At 40.0% G+C, this 14,838-nt stretch overlaps 1 protein-coding gene across 1 annotated transcript in view; it reads left to right on the top strand.

The window, feature by feature from the left end:
• SATB2 (SATB homeobox 2) overlaps positions 1-14,838 on the top strand; it is a 180,964-nt gene that overhangs the window by 141,623 nt on the left and 24,503 nt on the right. Inside the window, 1 exon segment of the mRNA XM_021703069.1 lies at positions 2,695-2,892. Coding sequence (XP_021558744.1) covers positions 2,695-2,892 — 198 coding nt within the window.

Below are 14,838 nucleotides of genomic sequence, written 5' to 3'. Positions count from 1 at the left end.
CAGGAGTGCCACTCGTAGGGAATATCGGCCTTTAGTGGAAGAGCAAGTTAGAGTTAGGAGCACCTTGTAATTTTGTGCTACTGAAAGGCTCTTGACAATCTTTCTGCTCTGTAGGTTAGTTATTATTTATAAAAATCACAGAACCAGCTGATACATTCATAAGCTAATTATTGAAGCAGCTGGGTACACATGGTGCAATATGTCCAAGGCTGTGAAGTATCACAGATTTCTTGGGGCCTGCTGTGGTGGGGGTGCACTGTTGAAGGCTCCATCCCTTAATCTGATCAGCCAAGCAAACACTTTGTGGGGAAACTAGATTAATAACCCTCTAAATACCATGAATGTGCTTTATCTTCAAAACCGGGTTCCCTTAAACATGCTATTAGCTCAGCACCATCAGGGATTTGAGGAAGTTCTCTGGTGCCTGAAGAACAGGGTCTTGTTGGCTACCTCCCTGTGCCAGAAATTAATTTGGTTTGCTTATGTCTGCACACATGATCACACTTGTGTCTAATCTGCTCCCTAATAGCTTCAAGGTCAGGACCTTGCATGTCAGTGGGCAAATTGAGCACCACACTTCTTGAAGACTGATGGCAGACAGCACACAGTCCATAACGAGGCCTGTAGTTTGTCCTAAGTGATTGTAATGAGTGCAGATTATAACAGCGCATATAAATCAAATGCGGCCATGAATGTTGTGCAAGACATTCCGCATCTCGTAAGTGGAGATACCACTCAGCTGTCACCTGTCCCCTTTCAAGCTGCAGCTTCCCACAATGCAGTTCACTCCTCAAGCGGAACAGCAGGTGCTGTCCTCCTGAAGGTCTGGGTATCTCAGAACTTCGTCTTTTAACAGATGTAGGTTTTTGTTTTTATTTTCTGTTAAATGATTGGTCTCTATGCTTTAGCTTCCCCTGGGAGATGTTAAACATACCTGTTTGAAACATTTGAAAGAGTTCAGTTGGAGACTTATTCAGATCTGTGCAAAGACAGAGAAAGAGGAGCTTATTTTTCCACAGATGGTTTATTTTCCATTTCAAGAATTCTTTCCTTTGTACAAAGAAACCCTTGAGGAAACACGTTGGGACTAGGAGATTTTTTTTTAATATAATTTATTTCTGATAGGGCTAAAAAATGTAATTGTCTTCAATTTTCATATATGTTGCACCTTGAAAATCAGCATTTACCTCTCAATTGACTTGAAAAAAAAAAAGTCTATGAAAATACTTGGAAAAACATTTCCAAGCAAATTATTCGATATCTTGTTTTCATTCTTCCTAACCCTCTAACTCTCCCCAGCTCCCAGTTTATTGCAAGAAAAGATCAGGTCTGCGCAAATGTGGCCTCTCACTTGTAAAAACAAGGCAGTGTTGTGTTACAGATTAGTTTATAAATCCCCAGTGGCTTCACAGTTCAGTGCCTACAGCTGCTGCAGATGGGCCTGGGTTTTTGTCTCTTCGCGGTGCTGCAGCCGGCAGTTGAAGGAGAAAATGGAATGATCAGGTTATTAACATGGAGGCCGCGAGGAAGAGGCTGCACAATGAGAACAGCTGGTGTTGCTGTCTTGGCTGATGCAGCGGAGATAATCAAATCTTGCCTTTTTTTTGGGTAAAGGCAGAAGACACAGTGGAGAGTTAGACAAACAACGGCTTATGATATTATATGGGGTTTTTATGATGCATGTCAGGAACTTTCATTGGCTTACAAGTTATGATACAAAATTCGTTGAGATTTGGGATTTAATTTTTTCAAAGTTATTTGTGTTTATTTCTGCACCTTTTTAGAAAAATTCTTACTCTTTTGCAAGAGGCGTGATGTGGGACAGTTCTTGTTTTTAAAATTCGTGATGTAGCTTGAAGTGATGGGTTAGAAAGCTACTGGGTAAAATATTTTGACATGAGTCAGTGAGCGATGTTGACAGCATCCTCTGTATTATTTTCATATAATCCATCATTATTTGCATTACATTTTCTTTCTCGTGCAGTTTCAAGGGTGAGAACATCCGGATGCCAGAATTGGGAGACACATTTGCAGGTGTGACCCGGCCAACTGCCTACCTTCCTGCAGGTGTGGCTGTGGTGGGAAGGGGATGGTTAAGAGGGCCTAGAGCCCAAGGCATTCAGAGATGGAGCAAATATACAACTTTTTCATTCTAGCTAAGGTGGTGGTTTTTATTTTGTGGAGTTACTGATAATTCTAAGACTATTTCCTTTCTAGAGAGTTCAGTGCTGTTTACACTCAGACATGTTTTGTTCCTTAGAATTTACTATGTTGCAATACATATTTGTTCATTTTCACTCTTCTCTTAGGATGGAAACTATCCAACTGGGTAATTTTTAAAAAATTGTAGCTGAGCAACATGAATTACTTTCTTTTCAGAGAATTAGATAACTGTCACCTTGCTTGAGTATCTTTTACAAAGGACCTGTAAATTCATCGAGAATATATTCAATAGGAAAAGTGATAAGGTGATTAACAAGCATGAAGACTCTTGGCTATTGGTGTAACCACCTCTGTGGTCATTGGTTGGTTTTTCAAAGTTGTTAGCTGTTGCAGTATCTTTCTGGGTGGGTAGGAACAATTTTGACAGGAAAAATATGCTGCACTGGGATGGCACTGGACTGCAGTCCAGCCATCCTCTGCTGCTCTGCACCCTACAGATTAACCCAGGTGGCCTTCTCTCTCTCTCTCTAGGGCTGGTTGTGCGAACTGCTCCGCTGGAAGGAGAACCCCAGCCCAGAGAACCGCACCCTCTGGGAGAACCTCTGTACCATCCGTCGCTTCCTGAACCTTCCCCAGCATGAGAGGGATGTGATCTATGAGGAAGAGTCGAGACATCACCACAGTGAGCGCATGCAGCATGTGGTCCAGCTTCCCCCTGAGCCAGTGCAGGTCAGCATCCCCTAACCTGGGCAGGGTGCTTGGTGCCAGCAACTGTCAGGGTCAAAGGGGGACACCACACAGCCTCCCATTGAAAGGTTTTTCTTATATGGTAAAGATATGAACCGTTGTGCATAACTATGCACCAGATTAGTCTGTTGAATGTCTCCAAGGACAGAGGCCCCTGTTCTCATAGTGGGTACAGCATATGTGTGTATGTGTATGTGCATGTGTGCACACATGTGCACATGCTCATACACGGAGAAAAATGAGTGGGAAGTCGAATCCAAAGGCAGCTTCTTTCCTGAGTGTGTTTTACTTGTGGGACTGTGAAGCCAGAACACTTGTGGAGAATTAAACCTCCCAGTCAGAAAACACAGTTCATAGTTTCCACCATTTTCTAAAGAAAAAACTCTGAAGTAGCTAATAAATTAATCTAAAAATCTCTCAAGGAAAGTTTGACTAGGCTGAGGAAAAGAAATATTCACATGAGCTGGAGAATACCATTGAACTCAACTGGACTTTGAGAGAAATTATGATAGATTCTTAGAATTTTAAGATGAGTTTTTGCTGTTTTTTGTTTCCTCTCTTTTAGAAATCTGTGTTCATTTACGTTGCATGTTTTATTTGGTTAGTATTTGCTCTCATTGAGAGAAATAATATTTCTTTCTTTTTTTTTTTTAAAGATTTTATTTATTTATTTGAGAGAGAGAATGAGATAGAGAGAGCATGAGAGGGGGGAGGGTCAGAGGGAGAAGCAGACTCCCTGCCGAGCAGGGAGCCCGATGCGGGACTCGATCCCGGGACTCCAGGATCATGACCTGAGCCGAAGGCAGTCGCTTAACCAACTGAGCCACCCAGGCGCCCAAGAGAAATAATATTTCTTTCTAAAAACAATTGAGTTTAGCTCCTGAGTCTTGCAGCAGTCTAAAATCAGTGATCTTCAGGAAGAAATATTAACTAGGCTAATACCCCAAATTTTGACCCCTTAGAGTTTGCCCATATATTTTTGGATAGGTTTTGAGATTTGTCCCACTGTCCAATACCAGCAGTCCCAACTCGCACCAAAGAGGACCCTGCAGGGCTTCTGTTTGACCCTCCTTTTGTGTAGCAAGAAGGAAACAGGAATGCGTGCATGTGTGCATGTGGATGAAGAATGGAGGGAAGATTAGAATGAAGGAAGGGTGGGGTGCATTTCTTGATCAAGATATCAAAGGAGACGGTGGTGAAGGACTTGGCAAAATGTTCTACCCTGAGGTTTCCTCGTCTCCTTTCACCTCGATCTCATCCCACATGCCTGGGGGAGAAGCCAGAAGTCAACGGGTCCATTATATCACTTATCATCCAAATACTGACATCTCAGTCAGTGATTTCATGCTGTCATTGGTCAGTTTCCAAAGTCACAGAGTGAATTGCCCAAATGATTAGACTCATGAATTCATACAGCTAGAAGCAGTCTCTTAATATAGTCACAGTGAACTCAGAGCAGGTGGGTGATAAGAGTATACAGCTAAGTGGTGGAGCCCCCTGTCCTGGGCCTGGACTCGTGGTAGGGACAACCCCTTCCCTGGACGTGAGCCCCAGGGCTTACCCTTCATGACCCACCTTCCCCCTTTCGTCTCCTGTCCTTTCCTGGCTGGGGCCTCATCCAAACACCTACAGATAATTAGACAAACATGCTAAGAGCAGTGTTTTTCAGATTTTGAGATTTAGTAGAAATTAAAGAGGGAGCTAGTACAGGTGTATCAACCTTTTCTTTTGGAGAATACATTGATTTGAAAAATTCAAGGGACGCTCCAATTTATTATCCATATCATTTCATAAAACAAAATACTCTTTAATATCAACAAGTTAATGAAAAGGATAGCCTCAGACAAAAGATCTTACAAACTATATAAACTCAGTCATATGAAAAATTCACTGTCACCCTTATTTTTCTTGTTTTGATGTGAAATAGTCAAAACTTCTGTTGAAGCAACACAGGTAGAGAACTAGCTTCAGGGAACCACCAACTTTGTATGGACTTTTCATTCACGGTCCATTTTAGTTCAGCCTAGCTGAAGTGGAAATAGAATGGGAGTGAAAAACTGATTTATTGTAGACATTTAGAGCATCCAATTTTTATCACAAGATGATGACAAAGTTGGAAATGTAGAGAAGTTTGAGATAAAATACTAAAACCATTATAATTAAGGACTTCCCTTCATTTAGATGATGGTTCCTATACATTTCTTTCTCCATTCTTCGTCCAGAAGTTCTTGTCTCTATGAGGTTCCTATGTTTAGGTAGCTAAGAGGATATTCAATATATAATATTCTAACTGACCAGTTTGAGTAAAGTAAATCATAGAAGTAGACCACCAATTGATTTATGCGTTTTATTATCTTTTATGTTAGTATGTCAGAAGTGGAGTGTGCTAACAATATTTAATGGCTAAGAAAGAGTCAGCCTGTAATTTTCCTTTTTCAATTTTAAGCACTTCGTAGCTATTAACATTAGCTTCTGATATCACTAAGAGAATTCACTTATTTTATAAAAGGTTATTCCTATCACTCAGATCTTAGCCCAAAGAGTTTACAAATAAGGTAATTTTCTCTACATTGACTTTGCCTTAGCCATTGACCTTGATCCCATAAGTACTGTGAAATTCTTCAATGTTACTTTTTTTTTTTTTTTTTTTTTTACATTGTGCCAGTTTCTCAGTGACACTGCTTTGAAATGCTGCATTTGTTTGTCAGCAAAATACAAAACTTTGGGTTAATTTTATAGTATGGTCATGATATGAAAAGGGAAGAAAAATAAATGGAACTAGCTGGCAGAACTCTTGAGATTGGAGACTACCGTTGGCACAGCCTCTGTGACTTAGGGAGGACTGTATTTTAATAAAAGATCCCAAACTACTAAAAAATGTCTATAATCATGCGAAAGTTAAGTCACTGGACTCCGGGTTAGGATTCATTTGTGCCCTATATCGGCTAAAATTTTAGGAAGATGCAATTATTTACATGTTGTAGGAATTTTATGTAGGGTAGTACTAGTTTGGTGTTATTACATTTTGTCTAGTTAGGCAGAAAATGCACCATTATCAAGTTGTTAAGTAAAGTTGAAATCGGTGATTATGAAGAGCTTCTGCTATATGTAGCATATTGTAAATCATGCAGAAGTCCACTCCATTTGTGGTTATGGAAGGGTACCATTTAAATTTCTTTAAGTAGTTAGGGTATACTATTCCTCAGTTTTTCTTATATGGTAAAGATATGAACTGTTGTGCATAACTATGCACCAGATTAGTCTGTTGAATTAGGCCCCCACTGATGTACTAGATAAAGGAAGGAGCATCACAGCACCCCTGCCCCATTCAGTGTTTTCTGTGATGTGAGAAGTCCCTTAGAATCTGAGCCTCTTCCCTTAAGGAAGAGAGGAAATTTTTCCTGCCTTTTGTTTGCAAATAGTTTACATATTGATAGTGTTACATTGCCTGCAGTTGTGTTTCTTTTTTTTAAGCCACAAAGGGTTTTTTTTTTTTAAGATTTTATTTATTTATTTGACAGAGAGAGAGACAGCGAGAGAGGGAACACAAGCAGGGGGAATGGGAGAGGGAGAAGCAGGCTTCCCACCGAGCAGGGAGCCCAATGCGGGGCTCGATCCCAGGACCCTGGAATCATGACCTGAGCCAAAGGCAGTCGCTTAACCGACTGAGCTACCTAGGCGCCCCAAGCCACAAAGGGTTTTAAAAATTAAAGCCCACCCTTCAAAATGAGGAGATCTGACATCAAATCCCAATTTTGTGTAACAATGCAGAAAATCAGATCTGACCCCCTCGTCCACATGGCTGGAGCTGATACTCAGTATTTACCATCCTGCTGCAAGATCCCCATTGCCCACCCTGTAGATGTGCACACACATCCTGTCCATTTCATTCATTTAGACCTTGTCGTGTTGTTCTTCCCCTCAAGGGCTGCCTGGCCCCGTGACTCCAGCTCTACACCCGAAGATGCCTTTGCCCATGGTTCTGATTTCTTCCATGGTCGCCATTATGTGCCATTTATTTTTATAATTCTAATACGTAACAGAATCTTATACATGCTTACTGAGAGATGCATGTTTGATGGACTGTCCCTTCAGAGATGAAGCTAGGTTATAGTTGAGACAAATTTAGGCTTGGGGCCACTGAGAGGTGCTATCAGCCCTAAGACACTGTGGTCCGGGAAGAGTGAGGTGTTTCCTCCTTAGGAATAATTGAGACCTCTCGAGGTGAGGCCCGGCTTTGATGTCATATTGAGTTACCTGCTCTCTCCAGTTTTCTTTCCAGTATTCTAAGTCTCTTTAGAAACTCTCATCGAGGGCGCCTGGGTGGCTCAGTTGGTTAAGCGACTGCCTTCGGCTCAGGTCATGATCCCAGCGTCCTGGGATCGAGTCCCACATCGGGCTCCCGGCTCAGCGGGGAGCCTGCTTCTACCTCTGACCCTCTCCTCTCTCATGCTGTTTCTCTCTCGCTCGCTCTCTAATAAATAAATAAATAAAATCTTAAAAAAAAAAAAAAAAAAAAAAAAAAAAAAGAAACTCTCATCGAAATCCCTGCTGTGCAGGGACACCTGGCTGGCTCAGTCTGGAGCATGTGACTCTTGATCTCAGGGTCATGAGTTCGAGCCCCACAGTGGGTGTAGAGATTACTTAAAAAAAAAAAAAAAAAATCCCTTCTGTGTAGAAGGTGACTTTCCAGGCTCTGAACACATTATAAACTAGATCTATCTTTACCATGGCCCTCAGTGGGGGTAATATTGCCTTAGGGAGTGAAAATGGATTCTTGGGAAGCATAAACGTCTCACTTTATAATGGTTTGTGGCCTTTCAAAGGGACACGGTACATGAAGAGATATTCAGTATCTCTGGTATTAAAATTTAATGAAGCAAGGGAGATGATTAGGGGGGGGAAATGCCTAAAAAGTTTCCTTCCGAGGTTGATAATGAAAAAATAAATACCGATGTACATAATGTTTTTAGTCCTTGTATAGATAGCACAAAGAAGGCCAACATAGGTGAGATGACATGGGAAACTAAAACATTCCATGAAAAAGATGAAATAAATTCCACTTTTTCATGACAGAAGGTCAGAGACAAAATTATTTCTCATGGTTATAGTGATTTTCCCCCCTAGTGGTTATTACGACCTGAGGGCCTATAGTGAGTGGATATCCTCAACTTAAAATCAAAACTAGTTAACTCAGGGTATTCATTATTTCCAACTCCATTTTATAGTTGGAAAGACTGGAGCAGAGACATTGAGCCTTGCTCGAAGCCAGAATCGCCTGCTGAATGAAAACACAGGCATGTCTGGCGTCCAGTCTTTCCTCTGAACACACTCCCCTTTTAATGCAGAGAGAAGAAAGGACATTGCTCATGCTATGACTAGGTCACTGAGTGGGGTTGATTGGGGAGCATTTGCCAAATTGTTCCTGTCTGTGTCGTTTGTGTTTTATTGCTTTATTATATTTCCACCACAGTGTTTCCATGGCTTATTTTGTAAGTTCAGGAATTCTGAGCTTGCTGCTGTGTGGTTTCCTGACAAGTACTTGTTTTAAAATTCCATGCCGTACACTGAGTAAGAATGTGAGACCTGGTGGGTGACAGCTGACACCAGCATTGTACCTCTGCTCGTCTGGATCGCTGCCCACTCCGGGGAATTCTCAGCATTTTTGAAGCCAGCAATTCCTTGTCATTGGTGTCAACCAGTGGTTCTCAACCAGGGGTGACTTTGCCCTTCATGGGAAATTTGGCAGTGTCTGGAGACATTTTCAGTTATTATAACTTGGAGATGCTACTGGTATCTACTGGGTGAGGGCCAGGAATGCTACCATATAGGCTGCAGTGCACAAGACAGCCCCCTAAAAAAAATGACCTGCCAAAAATGTTAATAATGCTGAAGTAGAGACACTCTGGAGTAGAAATACCATTAGCTGCCTAGCAGTGTAAGATTAAAAAAAAAAAAAATTATAAGTACATATGAGGCTGATTCTGTTTTTCCTATATAAAATTTGGGAATAATAATAACAATGAGGATGATGATGGTGTTGGTGATGGTCTTGTTGGTCTTCTTCCTTGGCAGCAGTTAGCCTTTTTGGGTACGAGGCTCTCAAAATGTGAGATTTTTATATGTCTTATCTTCTTTAAACCTTATGAAAAACCAAATAGGAGGGTGGTTTTTTATATATTCTCACATGGGAAAAACTGAAGCCTAGAGAAGTAACCTGCTCCAAGTGAGACCTTAAATGCACATCTGTGTATCTCTAGAGTCTGATTTTTATCTGTGTGCTGGAAAGAACTGCCCACGAGCAGCTAGCATTCCCTGAACACTTACTATTAGCCGTCTGGTGCTATGCAAAGCTGTTTATGCACGTCATTTAATTTGTAATCATTCTACTGAATAGATTTAGTTTTGTGAGCTTTCTTCTTTACAGGATACTTAGCACAGTGAAACCTATAACTTACTGGTGTGATGTCAGAGAACTGATGTGACTGAACTTGCCACTTTTCATTAAGCTTTTTTTGAGATAGCTTTAAAATGTGATTCACTGCTAATGTTTAAGCATACTTGAAACCTATCTTTAAGCTGTGCGAATATCAATCACGCCTTTCTACTCCGTCTATAGGGGCCATATCTTGCTTTCTAAATTTGCTTCCAAAAGAACAACTTCTAAGAAAATAAATAGGCTAATTAATCAATTAGGGATGTTTGCAAATCTCTAACCAGGTTACTGGAATTTCTCCCCTCTTGGGCTCATTACAAGCTCCTATTCAAAGTGTGCTGTCTAAGGTCACTCTAGAGTGTTGAAACCCTATTCTAGTCCTGAGGAGAGATGCAAATGAACACTTCATTTTTAATAACATATTGCAGCAGCTGGTTTATAAGTAAGTCCTCACTTGGGAAAACTTTGAGAGTCCCTGACCATCCATGAGGAGCCACACTAGCTTTTTTCATATTAATATTAGGTCATCCTGCGTGTATTTATTCAACTTGAACAGTCTTCATTTATAATGTTATCAGTCAGCTTTGCACCATGTTCAAAGTTTTCAATTTGTCATTCAGGAATAAAGACGTTTGGAGGTCATTTGCAACTATTTTTTTTTTTTTTTTCCTCAAATTCTAGAAGAAAGGACATTTCCATCTTGGGACTATTTTTTCCAAAATATAGTGAACAGGTTTTTTTCAATGATGATGTCAGAAAGTTGAAGGAGCTCATTAAGAGTAGCTAAACTAGTAGATTAGACATTAACTATGGCTTTGTTCTTTTCTAGAGATTTAGGCAAGTTGCCTGCCTACATTTTAAAAGTTTCTTAAAGTTTTGGCGGTTTTGTTTTTTGTTTTGTTTTATTTTGTTTTGTTATTGCAAGGCAGGAATTCCAGCTTAACTACTAGGGCTTTGTTAAGGGAAATGGAGAGTGATTGAACTTCCTGAAAATTCGGATGTGGGACTAGATGTGGGACTATGAATATGGTTAGGTTTCTCTAAACCTGGAACTGGGAATTCAGCATTCATGGAAATTCATGGGTTCATCCTCTCCTTTGCTAACCTTGATGTAACATACCTCTTCCCCACGTCAGAATCCTTCTGTTAGCAAGCTTTTCTTCCCATCATCATCTAATTTATCATTTATATCTTTGTCTATCATATAACTTCTGTTTACTACTCATAGTTTCTTTGAATTATAATCCTTCCCCCTCAAAACCTTGACTGGCCTATGACCTCTGCTCTACTTCATGACTTTTTTCTATGCCTTTATCAAATCCAGCTTCTTTTTCCCACTCTGTATTTACTACTACTTTAAATTTTTATAACAGGATAATTGACTGGTCCACCTCATCCTCATGAAGGCAAACTGTCTTGAAATTTAATTTCCAGTCAGTCATGTGAATGCTTAATGTAGAAGGCACTGCATTGTAAAAGAAGAACTCCACTGGGGAGAATGTTAGAATAAACTCAAGAAGAATGGGAAGTAGAAAGTTAATACTGGCTATAGACCATCTGCAGGTAACTTGTGAATGGGCTGCCCTTGGGCCAGAAAGTTAGAGCCTTTTAGTGGATCATGGCTCCTATAACCCTGCATTTATCAGGGTAGATGGTTGCAGGGATGATTAACAGGTCTCATATAAAATTCTCATATCAAGGGAGATTTATTTGACTTTTTAAATGTGAAATGCTATAGACATGTAAGGAGTAGGAAACAAATGCCTAAGATTGATTTTAAGCTCTCTATATATCCAAAGTATTATGCCTTTTTATTTTATTGCAGTTTTTCTTACATTTATCATGTCCTTCCTTCCATGTATTCAGGCACTGTGCTATAGATACTGATAAAAATTAAACTTAAAATTTTATAGTAATGTGGATCTGCCTATTTATTTCTTTAAAGTGAGGTCAACAATTTACTAGGCTTACAATTTTAATAATTGGAGTTAGCTTATTGCTTCTCATTCCTCATAGGGTTGTCCTAGTGTTTTTGCCAAGCAGAGCTCTCCCTATGAGTGGCCGAACTTTAATAACACACCACCTTCCAAGTTAAGCGTTCAGGGTTAGCCCTTGGTTGGACGTGAACTGGGTTCCACTTCTTCCAGTCTTTTCCTGCCCTGTGGGAACATAGAGAACCTTGATTTCTTCAGCAGCTTGCTCTTCTGTAATTGCTATGTTTCTTTAAATAATAGCCTAATTTTGATATTTTGCATTTTTCAAGAGGCAGCACAGTCCCTTCAGCTCATGCTGTTGGTTACTGATACACTGCTCATTTCTTTTAGGTCCTAACACTGAATAGAAGGCACTTGGCCTAACACTGCTCGATAGGTAAGGCGAAGAGAAGGGATTAGCTGTGTCATTTCTGTTGGTACAAATGCTCCTCATTGATACGAGTACCTGCAATACCCAGTGCTCAGAAACCACTAATGTAAATTATCTTCCTTTGTGTCCGTTTGTTCAAGTTTCGAGGACAGGAGGATTCTCCTTGTACACATTGTCATAGTCTTTTTCCTTCTGCTGATACTAAGTGAAACCAGGTATAAGACAAAACCTTTAGCACCTTGGCCTTTTCTTGATGTTCCGATAGGAAAATAAGACTAAAGATAGTACTTTTGAACATGAAGCTTAGTTGTCTTAAAAATATTGCTATGGAATTTGTTAGGGGATGTTCTTGCTACTCTACTAGCCAACTCATTGTAGCTATTTTTTCCTCCCTCCTCTTTTCCTTCCTACCCCCCCTTTTTTTCTTTTCAATAATCTGAAATATATATATATATATTTTAATCTGAAAGAACAGGGGGCAATGGCTAATTTTGTGAAGGGGCAAACTGGTTAAATATGAGCAGTGTGGAGCAAATTGAAAAAGGAGACAAAATAAATAGACTAAGATAGTGCATTAGAATGCACCCCCCCAAAAAAAACAATAAACTTAAGCTAATATTAAGGCATTTGTGGATTTTGATGTGTCATTGTTCTAATCAAGGGCCTCGCTACACTTCCTCTGTGAGAAGGAAAATACATTCCTTTATACTTGTATAGATATCTAATCAAGTCTGGCTTTTGGTAAAGATGATTAAAATTGATTGATAAAACTGTTTTCAGGCCTCAAGTTACAGACATGATTGAGAAGGCTGGCTATTTTTATTCTCATATTTTTACTTACTTATTTAACAATTATTTGTTTAGCACCTTCAGCATGCCAGGTATTACTTCTAGGCAGCACATGTACAACAGTGAATAAAACATAATACATTTTGCACATATATTGAGCAGTTTTCTCCTTCACTCAGAGTTGTGTTTTTTAAAACATTTCATTTTCCCTCTGGCTACCTTACCTTAATCTAGAATTCAGACTATGATTTAGTGGAATCCATAGTTTCTGTTTCTTTCTCTGATGCTTGGGTGCCATCTCTGATTTTTCAAGCTGTTTCCCGAATATACTGGATAATATCTTTAAAACATGTTGAGCTTCCCAGAGAGATGATATTACCTTTAAAAAATGGCTTTTTGAAAGTATCAAAACAAACAGACTTTCTGAATCTATTGTCTAGAGTCTGGAGTGATGTACATAGTTCTAGAAAGAATTACTTATGTAAATTACTGATTGAATGGCATTTTAAAATGTGGTTTTGGTAAAAAACAAATGGTTAATAAATATGTCCACTCCACCTTACTTTCTCCCTGACCACACAGACAGACACTCGTTTTTTTTTGCCCTGGTCATGTCCATTCTCTCCACCCGGGGTGACTTCTCCAAGTAGCAACCCTATTACTTGGCAGTGGGGTGTAGGCTAATTCATTGTTGTATCCGAACCGAGTCTTTCAGTGAACCCACCTGGCTCACTGGGCATGTGTTGATAAAGCTGTGGTCCTTGGAGAGTGAGGTGTCTCTTAACAGTGAGCTATTGTGGCAGAAAAACACATGCTGTTCTAGGACCATGGAAGCCTGCTTCACATTTTCTCCTTAAATTTTATCCCAGAGTATTTGTCATTCATACATAATTGTTGATTTGAAACGTATTCATCATTTTCACGGAGGAAACAGGTAGGAACATCTACAGAGAGGGATAAAATGGATAAAATTCTCATCATTTGGTCAGAGCAAGGGTGCTAATTTCACATACTTTGATTTGGGCCTAGTCCCTCAAACAAGTTCGTAAATCTGGGAGTTGGTTGCAGCTGAAACGGGGTATGCGAGTGGCTTGGAAAGCCCAGTCCCAGTTGCCTTCTTAAAGAGGTAAGAAGCTTCACGCTGGGAAGCAGATGGAACTGACAAACTTGACCCACAGATACATACTAATGCAGCCATTTTTATAAGATTTTGAACTGCCTAGTTAAAAAATATTTTGATAGAAAGTAAAATATCCAAATGAAAGATCTCTTTTAACCTCCTTTTCTTCCTTTCTTAAACATAAGTGATACAAATTGTCATGTTGCTTATTCAAGTCAATTGAAAGGATAGCTCTGCCAGGAGCTTCAAGAGTGTGGACAAAGAGGAGGGGGCATTGGGTCTTCAGAAGGTCTGGGGTGAATTCCAGGGCCAGCACCGGACTTGGAGCTCTGGGGTCTTGCAGAGGCCACTTAAGTTTTCTGGAAACAGTGATAACCCCAAATCTTTAGGATTATTTGAGGTTTACATGAGAAAGTGATTGCACCTGAGAAGAAATAATGGTATCTGAGCTCTATTAGTATGAATAATACTACTCAGTGAAACAGTTCTACTCCGAAGAGTTCAGAGTTGAACCAAGGATAGGGTCAGCGTATAATTCTATAGCAAAACCTGGGAGTGTGCCTTGCCTCTGTTGTGTGCGTGTTGTACAATTGTTTTGAGACAGATTGAGAAACTCCAAGCTGTGTGGTTTTATTTGAGCTTTCTACATTTCCGAGTTCTTTTAAAAGTTATTATTCTAGAGGAGTGGCCGTGTTGGCCGCCACCCATTGGAGCCAGGGTGGGAGGATGGTCTGTCGCGCCGCGAGGGGTGCCGCCTTGGAAGGGCAGAGGCTGAAGTGTCCCATGCTCACTGCGCATCAAAAATTATTAAAACAACAACAACAAAAAGTCAGTATAAGTTACTTGAAAGTAAGTGAGACCTTTTCTTCTCAGCTCTGAATAAAATCCCTTTAGGGCATAAAAAATGCCATTGGATATTACAAAAGCAAATTGGTACTTTTTTTTTTTTTTTAAGCTTAAAAAAGCAAAAAGACCACTCACCTTCTGTATAATCTCTGGGAGTTCTGCTGTCCTTCTTGCAACCTTCTTAAAAGATGTGTGAAGATGCCATGCAGTGATGATGTTTGAGTTTCTCTGGTGTAGTGTTAAGTATGCATCTGACACATCAGCAGCTCTGTACTGGCCTCTGATGGACTCACACAGGGGGAAATAAATTTTCTCTGATCTTGAGTTGCTTAGAGGCCAGCAGGGAAATGAATATAGACTTTTGCAGAGCAGG

Source organism: Neomonachus schauinslandi, chromosome 3, assembly GCF_002201575.2.
Source record: "Neomonachus schauinslandi chromosome 3, ASM220157v2, whole genome shotgun sequence".
NCBI classification, from domain to species: domain Eukaryota; kingdom Metazoa; phylum Chordata; class Mammalia; order Carnivora; family Phocidae; genus Neomonachus; species Neomonachus schauinslandi.
This window is presented reverse-complemented; position numbering and strand designations above follow the sequence as displayed.